Source organism: Vidua macroura, chromosome 6, assembly GCF_024509145.1.
Source record: "Vidua macroura isolate BioBank_ID:100142 chromosome 6, ASM2450914v1, whole genome shotgun sequence".
NCBI classification, from domain to species: domain Eukaryota; kingdom Metazoa; phylum Chordata; class Aves; order Passeriformes; family Viduidae; genus Vidua; species Vidua macroura.
In genome coordinates this window covers 41,116,914-41,135,787 of record NC_071576.1, presented here as the reverse complement: position 1 = coordinate 41,135,787, position 18,874 = coordinate 41,116,914, and the positions used below count along the sequence as shown (strand labels likewise).

Sequence of the window (18,874 nt, the reverse complement as noted above, 5' to 3'; positions counted from 1 at the left end):
GGATTTAGCCCTAGCATATCACACTATTCTAAAAGTGATGTCCAGTAAGCAATAGGTGGGCTCTCTTGGGAAAAATGCAGGAAGAAAACTTGGTGAGAGCTGGATCCTCTGCAGTGTCACCTCTCATAAGGGATTGACAAAAGAAAAAAAAAAAAGTGAACTAATTCTGGAAGGATGGATTGGATGCTTCCTGTTATGGAATAGGACAAAATCCTGTGACATGTTCCCTCCTATTAGGTGGGATACCACTGCGTATGATAAAGATTAATTTCTAAAAATCCACTATAAAGCTATAGGTCAGCCAATAAGACAGTGACTTGACTAATTATTCATTGCAAAGTGTATGATAAGTTTCATGCCTTTAATTGACATCAGTGCAGTGTGTTGTTGAATCCAATGAAATTTGAATCCCACTATGAATTTGTTTTCCACAAGTAGATTATCAACAGAAGCCTTTGATTTCTATTAATTATGTATTTTTGAGTGAAAAGCTATTTTGTGTATGTATATTTAATAGCGGGAAATGTAGAAAACGTTTATTTTTATTAAACTAATAAAAGGGATAAAACCTATCATGGCAAGTTTTCATTTAATTTCTTTGGTCTTGTTTCCCTCAGCATAGTCAAAAGGTCATAAAGTGCAGCCTCAGGTATCTCAGGATGCACAGTTCTTTGCATCAGGTAGTTGATGTCATACTAGTGTGTCTTGTTTCTAAATGAGAGCTGTGAAGTGGCAGTAGTGCTTGTAACTGCATTCACATGGCACCATGGTCAGGCTGTGGCCTCGAGGTGCAACACGCAGGGTACTGCTTACCTGTAACAAGTAAGGTGGCACCTTACGTGAGCTCTTTCCAAACTCTGAAGCGGGAAGAGGTTAGGAAATGTGGAATGAGATGAGGAAAGAGAAATTGTACAGCACTTGTAAATCCATTGAGCTTACAATCAGTGGTCTGCAGGAGTGGAGCTGCAAGGGGATGCCAGGCCTGAGGCGTGCCAGGATTTGGCAGATAAGGCTCCTGGAGGCTTCTTCTGCCATTGGCATGGCGTGTGGCAAGTAACACAAAGGAGTGGATGAGGGGAACATGGCTGCAGCCTGGCAGCTGGTACAGCTTGGAGATCTTCAGCAGTAGTGGCTGGATTTGGGTATGACCTTTTTGCCAGTCCAGGAGGGGAAGGAAAGGCAACATTAAGATTACCCCCTGTGCTACTTGTTGTTAATAACTCGGATGCAGATCTCCAGAAAACCTAATATAGGGAAGGTTTCTTACTGCTTGAACTAAGGTCATTGTCAAATAAGTGGTATAAAAGGCTTGTTTTCTAGAAAAAAATGTTGGCACTGAAAGTTGCAAAGGGCTCCCTTTAAAAACAGCGGTCCCCTATACCTCAACTGGTCTTCTTTGACATTTTAATTGACCCACACCTTACACGAAATTGCCACTCATTTTCCATGTTCCTCAGCCACTCCTGCTGTTTCAGCCTGTTGAGGTAATACGTCTCAACCATGAGCTATTTCAGGGCTTCAGCCTCCCACAGCCTACATTGTCCCATCTCCTCTCCGCGCCAGGCTGCTCCTGGGAGGGAGGGAAAAACACGGGTCCATAAGTGAGGTAGGGTGGCACGGCCCTGCAGGTGGCTGGAGGTGGGACAGAAGGCAGCAGAGCTTTGTACCCTTCATCACCATGGAAGGAGCCACCGACGGAGTGTGTGTGTCATTTCAGAGGTGTCTCCTACACTCCTCCTAAGTCTAGGCGTTCCTAACCCCATCGTGTGTGGGGCTCTGGGAGAGAGGTCGTGTCAAGCGGGCAGGTGAAGGGCGACGGGGCAGGGCAAGTCCAGGCATGGCACAACAAGTGGTCAGCTCAGGGGAAATATTTCAGGAAGTCTCCGTTGACCCTGGATCTTGTCGGGGAAGACAGATCGAGGCCGGCCGGACGGGACAACGCTGCCAGCCCCGCGGTGCGTGGGGTGCAGTGCCAGCTGGGCTGTGGTGCTCAGCCCCTCTTTTCCCAGGATGGAGTTTCCCTGGTGCGGGTTCTCTTTGCCCAGGGGTCCCTGCGGACCCGTGCCGTGCCGTGGCGATCGCGGCGCGACTCGGTGGGCGAGCGCAGTGCGGGGCTGGGGGGAGGGGAGCCGAGGGACATATTCGATTGCGAGGCGGAGCCTGAGCATTTTATGAATGGGCTCATATGACGTCAGTGGGGGAGGGAGCGGAGGCCCCGTCTTCCACCAGTCCTGCGGGGTTCCTGGGCGGTGGGACCAATCGAAGTGCGGCGGCCAGGTGACGGCCATGCTCGCTGGCCAATGGCGGCGAGAGACCGGTGCCGACCACGTGGGGCGCAGGCCGCAAGTAGTACGGGGGCGTGTGGCCGCTCGCTGCCTGCCCCCCCCTTCCCGGCGCGGCGGGGCCGGGCGGCCCCAGGGCGGGCGCGCCCGGCCGCGTTGCCGGGTTACCCGGTGGCTGAGAGGCCCCTCCGCCAATCGCGGCGGGGCGGGGGCGGGCGCCGTGACGGCTGCGGGGCGGCGGTGGCCGGGAGGGCTCAGTTCGGCCGCGGCAGCCTCCGCAGCATGGTGGCTCCTGCCGCGCTCCCGGCCGCCGGCCTCTTCTACTGGGTGGGCGCCCTGGGCGCTCTCTACGCGGCGGCGCTGGCTTCGTACCGTCTACTGGCCGGGCTCCGCGTCTGGGTGCTGGGTAGCAGCTCTGTGGGGCCGGCGCTGGGCGCCTGGGCAGGTGAGTGCGCGTCCCGGCCACCCCCGCCGTGACTCTTTCTCCGGTGCCCCCCCCCCGGGCCGGGGCAGGGATCTCGCGGGGGAGCGGCCTCGGCCTGGCGGGGAGGGGGACGCGAGCGGCGGGGACCGGCCCTCGGGGCGACCGGGGCAGTCTGGCGGAGCGCCCGTGGGGCGACGGCGGGGTCCCGGGCAGGCCGGTCTGGGGCAGCGGCTGAGGGGCTGGCGGGTTCTACTGCTCTGCCGAGTGGGCCCCCGGCGAGCCGGGAGCCGCTCTCAAGCTCCCCACGAAACGTGCAGGGCCAGAGCGCGCCGGTCCGGTCGGTCCTGAGAGAAGCGCCGATTGTTGGGACTTGTGGGATGGCGGGCGGGCGGGCACGGCGTGTTTGAGCTTGGTGTCCCCGGGGCGGCCGGGCGCGCAGCGCGGCTCCGGGGCCGCGCAGCCGGGGCCGCTCCGCAGTTCCCAGCGCGGCCGGTCGGTGCGCGCCGCCCCCTCCGCGCCGGCCTCGCACCTCATCGCTGACGTCAGGCCCGCCCCGTCCCCGCCGCCCCCGGAGGAGCGGCCGCTCCCGGCGCAGCGGGAGCCGGGGGCCACGCGGCCCCTGCCCGGCACCGGGAGCGGCGGCGCTGTCCCGCGTGCGAACGGCGGCACCCGCGGGTGCCCCGGGAGAAGGGCTGTGCTGGAGGGCGAGGGAAGAGCCCTGCCGAGAGCGGCAGGAACTCTGGAGAACTGCGGAGCGGCGCGAAACTTATGCCGATCCTGCCTGCTGCTGCAGCTCGGCCCCTGCACGGTCCCGGGCCGCGCTCAGGAAGGGGCTGAAGCACGAGTGGCCCTCTCTGTGGAGGGGGTGACAGTAGCGGTGGCCGGGAAGGGGTGGCGGCAGCATTTAGCTGGCATCCCCGAAATGCAGGAGCGCTGTGGAAGTACAACAGAGGCTATTACCAGGGTATTTTTAGTGCCGCGCTGCTCTAACTTTTCTTAGTACTTCGATTCCTGCTCATAGGAGCTACGCAGGGCAAAGACAGTTTCTTCCATCTGAGTCTGCCGCTGCCACTCTGGCCTTTAAGTAATGATGAGACGATAGAAAGGGCTTCTCTGCTGGTGTGACAGATCAGGCCAAGAGAATTTTCAAATCCATTCTTGGAAAAATTATTGGAAAAGGCAAGTCCTGTGCGTTATTGGGACTTGATAAGAGGGGACACAAAAATAATTGTAGCGTGTAAGAGGTGTGAGTTTAACATGAGATGACAGCTTAAAAGGCTGCAAAAGGTACTTCCTTTCCTCAAGGGGAGTGGGAGGACATCAAGTGCTCGGGTGCTGCAGCTGTTTCCAGGTGTCAGACCTGTCGGTAGAGCAGCCCTGCAACAAGCAGGTTGATTGCTGGGCTTATGACTGTGCTCCCCCATAACCTCTGCTGCAGCCAACACGGAACTTGTAGGTGAGCACATGCCCGGGTAGTTGAATGTCTGCTTGTGTGAGACACCAGTAAAGCAGCACTGCTACTCGCAGCATACATAATGCCAGAACATGTCATGGATCCTGTGTGCACAGGCTTGAAGTGCCTTGGATAATGAACAGCTTTACATACAAATAGCTAAGGCCCAGGTCTTCCTTTCAGCTGGAGAAATGTTATGCCTGTTAAAGATATGACTGGCACAGGACACCCAAACCTTTGACTTTCTGATATTGGTTTTGAATATACAACTGCATTATCAGTTGCTTGCTGAGTTGTGGTGCATCACAGAAATCTTGGTGGCCACTTGAGCTTGTTTTGCATTGTTTCAAACATGGAAGTTTGCAGTGCTTGAGCCAAATGCCAGCTTATCAGCTGTAGCCACAAACTATAAACAGCAGATCTTCCCACAGTCACATCCTCAAACATCCAGAGAACTGCAGTGCAAATGTCCTCTGCCACTGTTTTGTACAAGTGCAGGCAGCAGTGTGGCCAATGGCTGCTCACAGAAATTGTTCTTTCTCTGCCAAGATTGTGATGTTCAAGGCAGGGAGGAAGAGGAGCACTGGTAGCACAGCTAAACTCCGTGTTTATTGCTCTGCTCTGAAGTTTGAGCATTGCTGCAGTGTCAAGGAGAATGAAGAAATGGGATGATGATGCCTGCTGTCACTGTAGGAAGATGTGTGGCCATCATGAGTTAGCTGTTGTGTGTCCTCTGTGTGCAGCTGACACAGGTGAGATGCTGCTTTATTGGGACAGCTGCTGTAGTCTCCAGCTGAAATGAAGAGAGGTTGTCTTAGTTTGAATAAGCACTGGGGTGGTTTGCCCTGAAATATGTTGTGGCTGGGCAGGCTCTCTGTTTTCTCTCATGGTAAGGAAGATGGAGGCACAGCTGCAGATATGTTGGGTCACCTTGATTACCAAATTATTAAGGCATACTGTAGGAAGAAGTGCATTTCCTTTTTTTCTGATAGTCTAAAAAACAGTTGTTTTGATGCTAATTAGCTGCTGTAGTTACTGTGTCAATGTATTCTTTCTAGTGCACAACTAGAGAGCAACTTTATAAAAACCCTAAAACACCTGTCCTTTTGGAAGGACTTCTTACTGCCCTTTAACTCTTCTGCATGTTTGAAATTGGGTTGCAAATTTTTTCCTTGTTTTCTTAGAGGTTTTTTTGGATGCATATATGCAATTGCTTCTGTCTGTGCTTGGTCTAATTTACTGGTATTTAAAAAGAGGGGGTATGAGGAGGAGGAACCACTATGTGAACTGGTAATCTACTCTGGGAAAACTAGGTTTGTACTACTTGAAATAGCACCTCTTTTAACAAAAAGTTAGTTTTTCTACAGTCACAATTATGTGTGGCGGTCTCTATGCAGCTTTTCTGGTTTTCTCTCCGTATAACTTGCATCTGGCTTGGTTTTTGGCTACTGTACAGTGAAGTACAGTAAGGAAGTTGGGTGGATATCTCAGTGTGAGATTTCTGGGTGCATCTTGAGAGACTATACAGTGAAAACTCCTGGGTTGAATGTTCTACCTTTAATGTGCTTCACAAGTTGGTAAAAGAATATAAGAATAACAGTTCCTATGATTGAAAAACAATGTAGCTAAATAAACCACAGACTCAACAGGACCAGAGTGCCAAGGAGTCATTCTGAACTCACCAAGAACACAGCAAAGATGTGGCTGTTCCCCTTCCTTCCTCTAGGCAGACAGAGCTGTTGGTAGTGCTGATTGTTGTGATCCATAGTGGTGTTTCCTTAGGCTGGATGAGAGTCCTGTTCTTCTCCCATTGATGGTAGTGGCAGGCAGCCACCTTGCTTCTCTGCCATTGAAAATTGGGTGTATTCTGGAGTACAGAGTGTCTGGAGCAGGGAACTGTCTGCTGCTGTTATAGCTCCCATTTGGAGAGATGCCGTGTCTCCTATTTTAGGAAGCCGCCTCTTTTGCAGGAAAACATGAAATCATTCTTCTTCTCCTTCCCTTCAGTAACTTGGTGAAATTCAAAACTCTGTGGTAATTTAGGCTGTGAGGGACCTCAGGAGGCTTGTAGCCCAACCTCCTGATTGGAGCAGGGTCAGCTGTGTAATCAGACCAATTCAGTGCAAGCAGACAATCAACTTCGTATATTCAAAACACACTGTCAGTGCAAGTTGGATTGACCTGGTGCTCTAAAGCATCTAACGTCTTGGTTGTGTGGGTACTTAAAATTTTTGTTTCTTTTTCACTGGTCTCAACATTGCAAATATTTTGATGATAAATGTGGGTTTTCCCCCCAATTTTCTGTAGCTGAAGCAAGTTATTTTGATTACGTGATTTGCCATATGACACTTGAAGACAAGTCCTGCTTTCTTTCAAGCCTTACAGTGTCTTATAAAAGCATCCACTTCTTCCCCTCCATCTTCAATGCCTTTGATAGAGTCATGGTTGAATAAGCATACATTTAGTGGTTACAAGATGTCTGCTAGTGATGATGCTTTCTCATGTGGTGATTACAGCTGTACAGTTGTATTTGGGCCAACAAAGGTTTGTGAAGATGAGCTTGCCTTAATTAAGCTTCTTGGAGTTTATTCACTAGCATGCAAAATGAACTAAATGTGGGCAATTTGCTCTAGGTTTCTTAAAAAAGAATTCGTGAGAGGTTGTTAATCAGGATGGTGCTCTCAACTGCCTCTAACTTTCTGTAATTTGATTTTAGACAAACCCCCCCTTATTCAGTCTTAAACCAGTCCTTCCCTGTGTAAATATTTAACAAAAACTTTGAGCAGCAGCAAAGCTGGGTGACCCTCTCTGCCTTCTTGTTGGCTTCTTTTACTTAACATAGTCTGGCCTCTAAAAATAGCAACTTGTGCATCAGGGCCACTGAGGGAGGCATGAAAAATGTATGTAACTGGGTACATGAGCAGTAGAGTAGGTACTTCTTTGTGTCTGTACAGTCAGGTCTTTTGAAAACTAAGAATACAGGGGCAATTCCCAAACTCTTGTTGACTAGTAAGTTGAGATAATAACAAGCTCTGTGCATCAGAGCCTATCAATATTATTACATTAATAAGATATGATGCTTATGTCAAGAGGAAGAAGTCTAAGAAGAGGACTAGCTGGATTTTGTGCTTTTAAATGGTTTGCATTAGATTCTGTCTGTAAGGTTATGCTTTCTGCAGTCCCTAGAAATGGTGTCTTATGAAATAGACCCTGATCCTTATAAAATTCTTGGGGCATCCTTAATGAAATAAATCAGATGGTAAAATATTTTAGTTACAATTTAAGAACTCCATACAGAGGATGGTCACTGCTGATCAGGTGCTAACTTGTTGATGACTTTGAGCAACTTTCACTGTCAGTGTCATTTTTCAAACTCATTAGCATCAAGTGAAATAGTTGTTACCTTAAAGCTTCTTAGTTTTCTGCAAGCAAGTTTCAGTCCAGGTTGCACAAACAAGTGCAGTCTTGCTTTGCATGTGTTTCACAATGTGCAGTGATACATCGTTGACAGACCATGTCACAAGTCACTGTTGCAGATTTAAACAGCCACCCTAGAGCAGCATGTGTGATGAGGATGTAGTTGGTAGGGAGATGGAGCAGAAGGGAGTTTCAACCTCTCTAAGCATTGCTCTCCCTACAGGATGTGAGGGGAGAGGCTCTGCCCAACTCCCCATTTTCCCTGTGCAGGAGTGTGTGGCTGGCGTGTGCAGAGCTTTGTGGGGAGCTTTTGGTTATCTTTAGTTCTTTAGCTGAATCACTTATTCAGGGATTTATTATCTTCAGCACTTCAGGTCCATGGTGAAGGTTTTCTGGCCTTGTTCTCAATTCTGGATGCTACCCTTGTATGAAATAAAGCATGACACTTGTTAACTTGAAAAGTAATGTTAAGAACGCATGGAAATATGCCAGCTTGCTTGTAAACTAACTTGTAATCGTGACAGCTCAAGTGAAATGTGCAGACTGAACTTGGAGCATGTTTTGTTTTTTGTATGGCTATTTGCAAACTGCTTCTGAAAGGTTACTGCACTGAAGAGTGGCTCAGAGAACAGTCTGATGCAACTGTCCTGATCCTGTCTGTACTTCTCAGGAGTACTGTGCTTCAGCCTGTATGGCTTTTTCTTTTCCTAGTTGCCATGAAATGTTTCCAAGTATCCATCATAAATTTTCTCTTGTAAAATTTTAGCTGTCTGCCTTCAGTCATCAGTCCTACTCATAACTTGTAATTTAGAAGACTTCTGTCAGTGTATCCCTTCAGCAATCCTTTGTTGGACTGAGCAAACTTCCAGAGCAGTCCAGGAGAAGTGGGATCTCTGACCCTGTTTCTCTAGACTCGGCAGCTCATGCTGCGTGGTGTTTGAGGGGGCTGTAAATCCTTCAGAGACCTTGCAACTCTTGGTGAGTCAGGGAGGCTCTCTAGTATTTTTTACATAGGCTACTGCTATTAACATACCCTAAAATCAGCCCTGCTTCCTAGACAATGTAAAGTAATGAACCATACTGTTCTCTGCTGTCTTCTACAATTTTTCTCTTTCTGGTGCTTGCTTACTTCTTTCAGGTGTCTTCATTTGCACATGATGTTGCTGACTGTTTAAAACCTCTAGGATTGCTCAACACTTACTGCATCAAGTGCTCCTTTTTGCACTCTTTGGTCAGAAGAGTAGAGGGAGAGCAACTGTTCAGAGCCCAGATGTCCAGAGTCCCAGTTCTGCTGTGTCCTTGCTGATGGACTTCAGCCCTTCCCTTCTGGATCATGCCAGCACACTAAATGTGGCATAAGTGGGCATCACCAGCCTCAGCATCAACCAAGCTCATAATCTACAGCTCTGCAGTTTGATTCAGAATATAAACAGACTTTGCCATGTTTATCTGCAGGAGCAGAGAAATGTATATGGAGGAGCGTTAAATGCTTTAATGTGGTTTCTCCACCTGCAAAAAAAAAAAAAAAAACAAACCCAAACAAACAAAAAACCAGCTACTGGTGAGTGGAGGACAGATGATTGCATTAAGGTGAAAAGAATACCCATCTCTGATAAACTGCCTGAGAGGGAAATGCATGACAATTTATTAGCCTGGAGATGAACAGCTGTGTTATTTTAAGCCAGCTCATTCTCCCAGTCTTCTGTGTGTTTTAAAGTAGGAATACTTGTAATGGAAACTGGTTACTTAAAACTAGAGAACTTATATGAGGATGTAATCTAGAGTAATATCTTGTTCCAGTTTCTTTGGTTTGTTCTTTTGGCCAGTGTGCTTCCCTCACTTTGGGAAGAAGATTACCTGTGAAGTCCCCTGGTGACAGCAAGGAAAGGCATTATGTAGAAGTGGGGAGCACGCAAGTGTCTTCAGCAAGGAAGTCCCAGCTGAAATTTTGCTGGGTGTTAGTGCCAGTTGGGTAAATGCAATCCTGTGTAAGGAACAAGTAAGCTGGCAGGAGGCCCTGAGGGTCTGAGGGCAGAGCTGAGAGTGTCCTTTGGGAAAACTGCAGTAGTTCTCCACCAGGGAATTGTTTTTTGGTAGGTGGATGAAATACATAATTCTTGGTCTTGTGAATATATTAATTCCTGATCCATAGGGTAAGGATGATATCTCTGCTGTGGAAGGGATAACAGTAAGAAAGTATCTTTCCTGATTATTCTAACAGAAATGCCAAATGTGATTCTTTAGGCCTGTATATGAACAAAAATGTGGGATAAACTCTGTAACTAGTAGGTAAAACACCCATGTGTTGGGCTTGCATGGTTTCATCACTTACCTAAGTTGCTACTTCTTGCTTCAGATGACTTCTCGTGCTCACTTATTGATAAGTTTTGGAAAACGGGGGTTCTTAGAGAAAAGCAAAAGATTTTTCAGATTGACTACATTAATATCTGAAAATGCTAGAATTAGGACAGTTCAAGTTCCTTCCCCTGTTGTACATTTAATTGCACAAAAGAATTCTACCTTAAATCTGCTATTTTTTGACTCCTGATTTAACCTTAAAATAATATATTGTTTTTCAAATCTGTGAAAGTTCCCAGATTCCTGGAGTTAATGTCTAGAGCAGTGCACCATCACCCACTGGGTGAGTCATTAGCAGTGCTGAAATCCTGTTCCACGCTATAAGCATCTCCAGCTAACATGGGAAGAGAGCTATATGCAGAATTTCCTACTGAGCTTCTAATTCACTCCATTGCCCTCAGCAACAAATGGTGACACCTAAAAGCCTGAGGTTTGGTTGTAGGTTTTGAAAGAAATCTCCTGTTTAGCAGTTCTTAAAACTGGAGTTGAGATGTCCAGAAGCTGAGCCTCAGGGAAAATAGTGCCTGTTCCATTGTTTCTTCTACTTTTCCCATTTTTGTTACCCTCCCTGCTTCTTTCTCTCCTGAGGGTTCTCTCACGTTTCTCTCATGAGTCAGTTGCTTGTCGGTGTGGGAGAAAGCTGGGTGGCTCAGCTTCAGGCATGGTGTGTTTATATGCAGAACTTATTGTCTGGTTGACTGTACAGATTTGGTTTTGGTTGCATGTTTGTTTTTTTCTATTTTTTACGCCTCCCTTCTATTTTGTCCTCTTTAAACAATTGTGAGCCCTGTGTTCCAGAGGGGTGTATTCCATCAGTCATGCCAGAGGGACAGCTATGTTTCCACTTCTTGAGGAGCTCTGTACTTACTAGACAAAGAAGAGCAGACTTGAGGAGCTCAGCTCTAGGGCTGTTAATCACAACAATTTTTATACAGGATTTTCATGTGTATTAGAAGGCTATGGGAATAGAAAGCTGTAGATATGGAAAGCAAAAGGCAGAGAACTATTTCTATTTCTGCAGCTGCTGCTACCCAACCAACACTTGCTTATGCTTGTGTATTGCTCTTCCCCACACTCTACTTCATCGCTGGATCCTTGTTCCAACAAGTCCTACTTTCACATTCTTTGTCTGTGACTGGCCAATCTGTTTGTCCAAAACTCTTCCCTTGTTCTGAGGTCTCTGGAAGACCTGTTTCCCACAGGCTTTTGCCCCTTTGCTCCCTCCCCCAGGATTCTTATCCTGCCAGCAAAGGTGCTTAATCTATAAACGTGTTATTCTCTATTATTTTGCATAACTATTTTTTCTTGAAAGAGGTGTATATGCCCAGTATTCCTGCTGTCTCAGTCCTATCTGCCAAAGAGCTGTCCAACCCCAGAGTGTGGATTCAGTATGGCTCACAAGTCAGCTCTCTAACAGGACAGAGCAGCATCAAGGATAGGGCAGCAAAGGATCACTGCACTGCTGGAAGAAGCTGCTACCGTGTCTGCAGTTGAACAAAGGATTAGAGTTAGGACGTCTTGCAGTTTGTTCCTGCCCTCAGTTGTCCTGCATGTCCAACCCAATGTTTGTATGCAATGGCAGAAAAGGATGTGTATCCTGTCAACTCACAGGTGTGCTTAAAGGCAAGTTAACTGACCTGATACAAACTCTTTACCTCAGTCTTCTTGTCCAGGTAGACCCAGATTGTGGCAAAACTTTTGGGACTCCGCAGCTTTGTGTTTGTTCCTAGATTTTGATCTAGAACCCTCCATTTGGTGGACTGGTTCTTCACCTTGGGTGTTCACTCTAACCTCCAGAGCCTTGTTCATGTTCCTTTGCACTGGAATCAGTTTGCTGACACTCTCACATTGTGTCAGCTTGTAATTGAGATGTCTTTATACACAAGTGTGTGTGTTTTTACATCATGGCTTTCTGATGTAAAAGTTTGGTGTCGAGAGAGAAAGTGGATGGAGAGCTCTTACTTTGCTTTTTTCTTCCTTATGCTGGCACTGAGGTTGGTCTGTTTGTGTGGTGATCTGGTTAAGAAGCATGTCCTGCAGAAAAGTAGTCCCTTGGGGCTATTTATGTTCCACAGTCTGCTTGGTCATATGAATTCCAGTTCTGGTGCAACAGAAGAGAAACTTGGTAGTATTATGGAACTGTATGTTGAAGATACAGTTGAGCCCAGTGGTCACCTTGAGTTTCTCCAAGACCAGGCTGCGGCCAAAAGAATTGCGGCTGCTCTGGTCGCTGGCTGGGAGCTCTCACTGCTTCCCTTATGTTGCCTCAGTCGATGTGTGGTGGTACTGTTGGTGAGGTTTGCTTGTGTGGCTGGCCTCTAACTCTGCAGGAAGACCAGCTGCAGTCAGCTGGGTCAGCTTCCTGAGCCGCCTGAAAAGCAGTTGGCAATCGGATGCTGAGGAAGCAGGTAGGCATGGATTGTTGGGTGATGCCCTGCAGCTAAGCTGGCTGAAACTGAGCCTAAAACTGCAGGAGCCTGTTGGCAGGTCTTTTGCTTGGTCCCATCTTGATGGGCTGTTTCAAAGTCTTGTTTTGCTTGGTTCTTTGTGGGTCAAGATGGGTGGCACGTATCGCTTGTGTGTTTGAGAGGATTGTTATGAGTTGCAGGGTATGATTTTGGAAATCCCTGCTAACAGGTTTTAACTAGCTCCTTTCCTTTTCAAAGACTAGGATAACAGCGTTGTATTGGTTTGATAGCTAGGATTATTAATTTTGAGACATAAACCTCTTTGTCATTCCTTCTACAATAGTTTATAGTATTGTTCTTCCTGTGACCTTCTCCTTGGGGACAGACTGGTTGTGCTTGGCTGTGTTTCAAACTTTTTTTCTGGTAACCAAATTCTTGATACTTTAGAGTGTTTGAAGATGGTGGGGTGGGAATCTGTTAATCTGAAAGTTTTTGTAGGCCAAGAAATTTTAGTAAAATGAAAGAGGTGGATTTTCAATCTGCCAGCTAGGCAAAATTTTGGTAGTATCTCATCCCAGCTGGATTTGTGACTTAGTTGCTGTTGCTGGTTGTGGTTAAATCAAAGTGTAAAATTTCTGATGTAAAACATTGCCTTGCCAACATATGAAAATAATGCATTTGTTCAGAAAAATGTGTGATGTTCCAGCATAGACTAGCTTGTTTCAGTCACCATTTGTAAGCTTTGAACTGAAACTGTGTTTCTTGTGCACTAACCTAGAATTAGTCTCCTCAAACTGACTTTCAGCACAAATTCTTTACCAAGTGAAGAAGCAGATTTGAGTAACAATATATATTTTTTTAAAATAAATGCATATTCTTTTAAAGTAGCCTTTACTGTAGAATTTGGTTTATATTTTCATTTTAAAGCTTTACTTTGGAGGGAAGTAGTACTATGGGATGCATGTAAGTAAGGGATGCTGATTAAAACTTTTAATGCCCAGTATGGTGGTACTATATGCACATATTCTTACTAGTTGTGGATTTTCTGCAGTCTGAAGTTTGCCATTATTCCTAAATCTTGGAGCAGTGATCCTGTTCTTAAAAGGTTTTTATTCTCCCCTCTCCTTCTCTTCCTTAGGGTGTCTTAGTTCCTTAGATGCAAGTTACTTTCTCTAGCCACAGTGGCCATTTTCAGCAGGAATGATGCACCTAAATTCTCTGCTGTGACAGTTTGCATGTGCAGTGGGTTGCTCGACCTCTAACCAGGCTATGCTCTGCCCCAGCTGGCTTATGTTTGTCCTGTGCAGGTGTCCTGGTGCTTGTGGGACAGATGTGTTTAGGTGAGGTGGCACTGGCTGTCAGAGTGTGTGGTAAGAAAGGTTTACAGACCTGAAGGAGAGCAGCAGAAATGCTGGAGCAGGTCCCATTGGCAGGGGGGAGCTTTGTTCAGTTTTGAGGGGTCTTTTGAGAGAGAGGCTAGAAGACCTGTGGATAATAAAGCTGTTTTGTCAGTCTGGTTCTGATCAGTGGACTAAAGATGCCAAGATCACTCTATGCAGATGTGGTGAGAACAACCTCCATTGCTCTTTCTGGTGTCTTGACTTCTAAAGGAGCGTTTTCCTTGGACCGGAGAGAGAAGTTCAATTGCTGGCCCCCAGTCACACTCAGAGAGGAGTTGGGGAAGCACTAGTGAAAATATTTTCTGCTGTGGAACCTATGAAGTTGTCTAAATCAAAGAGTCCTTGAGAAGTTGGGATGGGAGGGCAGCAAGAATGGCATGTCAAAAAAGGAAGGAAAGCAGCAAGTAGAGGAGAGATGGGGCAGGAGGTACCTGAAGTCAAACAGGGAGCCAGGGGAGTACAACCTATTGAGCATGCTGCTTTCCGGAGCATCCTGGCAATTGGTGGAGGCTGTTCTCCCTTAATAGCATTGCATCTATGGGTAGGGGATGTTGCTAAAAATTCCTCTGAGCTACCTTTTTTTCTGAGCCATAGCTGCTGGTTTGCTTGCTTGGGACAAGCTGAAGAGTCCTGTCACCACTTGCTTGAGTGGACTCTGTAAGTGAAAAGGGCATTGGGGAGATTGCAGTGAAGACCTTGGAAGGACGTTGTGGTGGACCTTGACAGGGGAGTGCTGCATTTTTGGTTTAGCTCTCCGTAGAAGTCTCCACTTTGTCAGGGACGAGGTGCACGTTAAAGACAAGGTAAGTAGTGCTGTGGTCCCTGATGGAGCGGGGGCTCAGTGTGACCTGAAATCCATGCGTGGTGTGGGCTGGCCCGGAGGTCCTTCCCTCTGCCGGGCGTGCGTGCCCTGATGCCTTGTGTTTGGGACAGGAGCATGCAGGGCTGCTGGCCACGAGCTAAGGGCGAGTTCTCTGCGGGTGGATCCTGTGTGAAGGCTGGCTGCGGAGATCCGTGGGGCAGGCGGCAGCGAGGGATGCGGGGAATGCTCTCGGCTGGGCCTCAGCTCAGCTTGGCCCGGGCTGGGCGCGCTGGTTGCTCCGCGCTGGTCCTGTTGGAAGCCAGGCGCTCAGGTAGTGCGGGCTGCTGGCCGGGAGCGAGAGGATCCGACACCCCGAGATCGTGCATGCTTAGTATCAGGGGCTGATCGCATCCTGCGCCATGACAGGGGCATGCTGGGATCAGTGTCCGGGAATAGGACGCGCTCCTGGCACGCCGGGTCGGGCCTCACGCGTGGGCGCGGAGCAGCGGCTGCAGGGCGCCGGTGCCCCCGGGCCGTCCGTCCGTCTGTCCGCCCCCGCCCGCCCGCCGCGGCGCAGCAGCGCCCTCTGCCGGCCCGCACGGCGCGCCGGAGGTGCGGGCGCTCGGGGCCGCTCCGCCGCCCTCCCGGCGGGACCGGCCCCGCTGCCTCCGGTGGGCGGCAGGGGAAGCCCGGCCCGCTCCCGGGGGATCCGCTGCCTGCGGGGGAAGGCCGGCATCCACAAGGGTTAATGCCGCCTCACCTCAGCCGCCCCGGCCGCAGCGGGAGGAGGAGGGGGAGTGGTGCCGTCACTGCGGCGGCTCCCGCGCCGTTACCTAACCGGTGACATAACGCGCTCCCTCCGCTCCGCTTAAGAAGCGCCTGGGGCCATCACAGGGGCCGGCTCGCAGACCCTGCGGGGCCGTGGTGGGGCCAGCCATTGTGAGCCCTGCCGGGAGCGCATGGCTTTCTCCGCCCGCATTGCCGCTCCTCCCGGGGCGCCCTGGCTTCCTGCCCCGAGGGGGCAGCGGGCTGCCCCGTCCGAGAGCCGGGCGGCGGCGGGGGAGCGCTCCCCGTTTTCCCCTCCCGAAGTTTCCCGGGCGGGCAGGGGATCGGCGGAGCCGCCGTTCACCGCCGCTCCGTGAGAGCCTCCATCCCGGGGCCGGGGATGCGCGACCGCCTCGCGTGACAGGGATACTGCCAGGGACACTGGCTAGTCCACGTGCGGCCGGGGGGGCCGGGACAGCCTGCGCCAGCCCATGCAGTGCCCGCGGGCGCTTCCTGTGCCTCCCTGCTCTGCCAGGGAGAAGAAAGTGCACCGAATCAATCGTAGCTGAAACATTTAAGGAGGCTTGATGGGAGCCTCATTTCCATGGGAAAATCTGGGGAGTTTTCCGCCGAGGGAAATACTGCAAGTTTTCGAGGGCTTGGAGTAAAATATAGAAAGCATCGGTGGGCGTTTTTTTATTTAGAAACGGGAAAGCAAAGCCAGTGTTGCCCGAGTTCTTCCTTAAATCTTTAAGGCAAACACCTATTGCAAAACAGTGCCGATACAAATAAAACAGTCAAGGATTTCTAGAGCGCTTTAACGTAAGAGTCTCCCTAATGCTTTATGGTAATTTATCGAGGGCATTTCTCGTGAGACAACTGTTGCCTTCTACGTTGATTAACTTGAGCGTGTTAACATTATTCATCTCCTTCTCCCCGCCTTCTCCCGGCGGATGGATAGAAATACTTAATTAAAGCGAACGTAATTAAGAGCGTGGGATGGAAGGGACCTCTGTGGAGCAATAAATACCAAATGTGCTAATTTTAGATAAAACTGTATATATATTTTAGGGTCAAAAAATACAGAGTGGTGTTCAGATTGGCTAGGTTTCCAGCACCGCACAGTCGCCTTTCAATGCTGCGCGACCCCCTTTTTTTATGAATGGCGGGGCTGTGCTCGATTGAGCAGCCGGCTGCGCTTGCCGCTGCGGGCAGAGGGCGCTGCTGGGAGCGCTCGGTGCGCACCGAGGCGCGTCCTGCTCCGCAAGGTGCGGCTCGGGCTGGGCTCCGCGGCTGCGGGGCGCAAAGCGACGTGATCCGGTCGCTTCCAGTTTAAACAGAGCTGCCCTTCTAGCCTTTGCACTGGAAGGGGACACAGAATGCAAAACGTGGGCTTGAGAAACAACATACTGCGGAGTACTCACATTTGTTGTAGGCAGGGTACCTTTGGAAGATAAGTTTAATGGCTTTTCAACTACCTTGATTTCTGGGGGTTGTTATTTGTATGAAGCATCTATTTGAGTAGATTGTTTCTCATCGTAATTAGGTAATTTTCAAAGACAGGAGAAATTTAAATTCTTCTAGTGGTACTTCTCTACATTTGTAAAGCATACCTTTAAGGATCTTGATAGGATAAAGAATAAAGGCTTGTCAGCTATGGCACCTTTTATCTGTGCTGGTCTTTGCATCTTTTTAACAAAACAGTATCTACTAAATATGATCCTGAAGTCATTTTCATCACTAACAAGCCATGAGAAACTATTTCCAGTACATCTGAGAGGGCTCCATTTTTTAACAGAAATAAACGTGTTGTTTAGAGTTAGGGATTATAAAAGATTTAGAGTAATTCCTAACATAGCATTAATATGCTTACAGTCTTGTTGTGGATCTTGGTGTATGTGCAGTTGTGCTTAAACTTGCAAAAGGGGACAACCTGAGGGGTGTTTTCCTCTCTCCCCAAAAGAGCTACTTTAGCATTTGGTTCGAGTAGGATTGCACAGATTCTTCATTCCAAAGTAGGAAGGGAGAAGGAAGGAAGGGTTGTATTTGATGATAGTTTGTGTCTTGGATAGCAACAGGCAGCTTAAATGGTCCAGTCCATCTTTTTTTTTTTTTTTTTTTTTTGTCCTTGGGAACTGATGGTTTTGGGTGACCTGAAATTTTCAATGTTTCCAGTCATGGGAACAGAAGCATAAGATGCTACTAGAAGATCCAATATTGTCTCTAAACAATATGATTTTGGTTCTTGCTTAATGTGAACTGCTTTGCTAATTAGCTCAGGTGGCTTCTTATTCTACTTCTGTGTCTAATGTGACACACATTATGTGGCTGCTGTGCTCTTAGTCCCAGTAAAACCATGAGGAACTGGCTATGGAAACTGGTCTGTTCTTCTGGCTTGACATTGCTCCTGCTGTACTGGAGTGAAGCTGAGGTACATTTGTACACTACTGTACTGTTTTCTACTGTATATACATTGAAGGGCCTGAACTTGCATTGTGCAGTTGTTATCCTCCTGATACCTTCACAAGGCCTTGTAAAATTCCCAGTGTGATGCTTCCCATCCTGCTGTTTAGGGGGCATCAGATATGGAAGTCTCTGTGCTTCAACTTCCTTACTTTTGAGCAGGTTACACGTTTGGGTATGAGTTTTGTTTCCACTTCAGCTGTTCTGCAGAATCCTTATTTTCATACTTCTGTGTCCCTGGAGCTAATGCTACCTTCTCAGCACACAGCTTATTTTAATATTGCTTCCAGCCAAAATGAATAAAATATCACTGGGTGTCTTCCTGCTCAATTTCTGTTCTACTTCTGAGCAGTCAGGATTTCTGAGAGAGAGAGAGAGAGCTTCTGCATAAAATCTCTCCAAGTCTCACCTCTTTGCAGTTGGATTCCTTTTTCTCAGATAGCCTGGAGATCTTACAGATTCTGCTGACGTTGGCTTCCCCATGCTTGTGTTGGTGGGGTGGGAAGTGCATACATTGTGTGGGTGGTGGGGAGGCAGACCTTTACCACTTCAAACAAGAAGTTTTGTCAAGCTTTCCTACTTCTGTCTTTCTTGCATGGTACATGGCATGATGAGAATTCACAAAGAGGGAAGAGCTTGGAGCTATCCTTACAAAAAACAAATGCTTTTGCTGTGCCCAGAGCCATCTTTATACCTGCTCTCCCACAATCTGTTAGTGCACTATGGGAGCTGAGGTGTAAAACTTGGGAACATGATACACATATAGGAATTTCTCCCGAGCCCTAAATGCTGGCCATGACCAATAAATGGATGGTATGAAGTAAGAGATAAGAGCTCTTATATGTCCCCTGCCTGTGTTAACAAGCAAAGGACTCAAACTCTGCAGGGCAGCAAGTTGGGCTCATGGACTTAGAGAACACACACATAATATATTTTGCCCATGACCACACATTCAAAACATAAAGGCTTTTTTAGAACTGTTGGATGGTGTCCCCTCCCGTGGGCCCCTGGAGGTAGGAAGTTAAACAAAACTAGTTTCTTGGGTAATTCTGATTTTGGGATTAACTCTCGGGGTTTTTGGGAGGGAGCAGATGGAATTAGA

General features: G+C 48.3%; 1 protein-coding gene across 1 annotated transcript in view; it reads left to right on the top strand.

The window, feature by feature from the left end:
* The first annotated feature begins 826 nt into the window (after positions 1-826).
* The window catches only part of HSD17B12 (hydroxysteroid 17-beta dehydrogenase 12), an 84,622-nt gene continuing 66,574 nt past the window's right edge, over positions 827-18,874 (top strand). The window contains 3 exon segments of the mRNA XM_053980462.1: positions 827-2,402; positions 2,404-2,557; positions 2,560-2,727. Coding sequence (XP_053836437.1) covers positions 2,301-2,402; positions 2,404-2,557; positions 2,560-2,727 — 424 coding nt within the window. The 5' untranslated portion in view covers positions 827-2,300.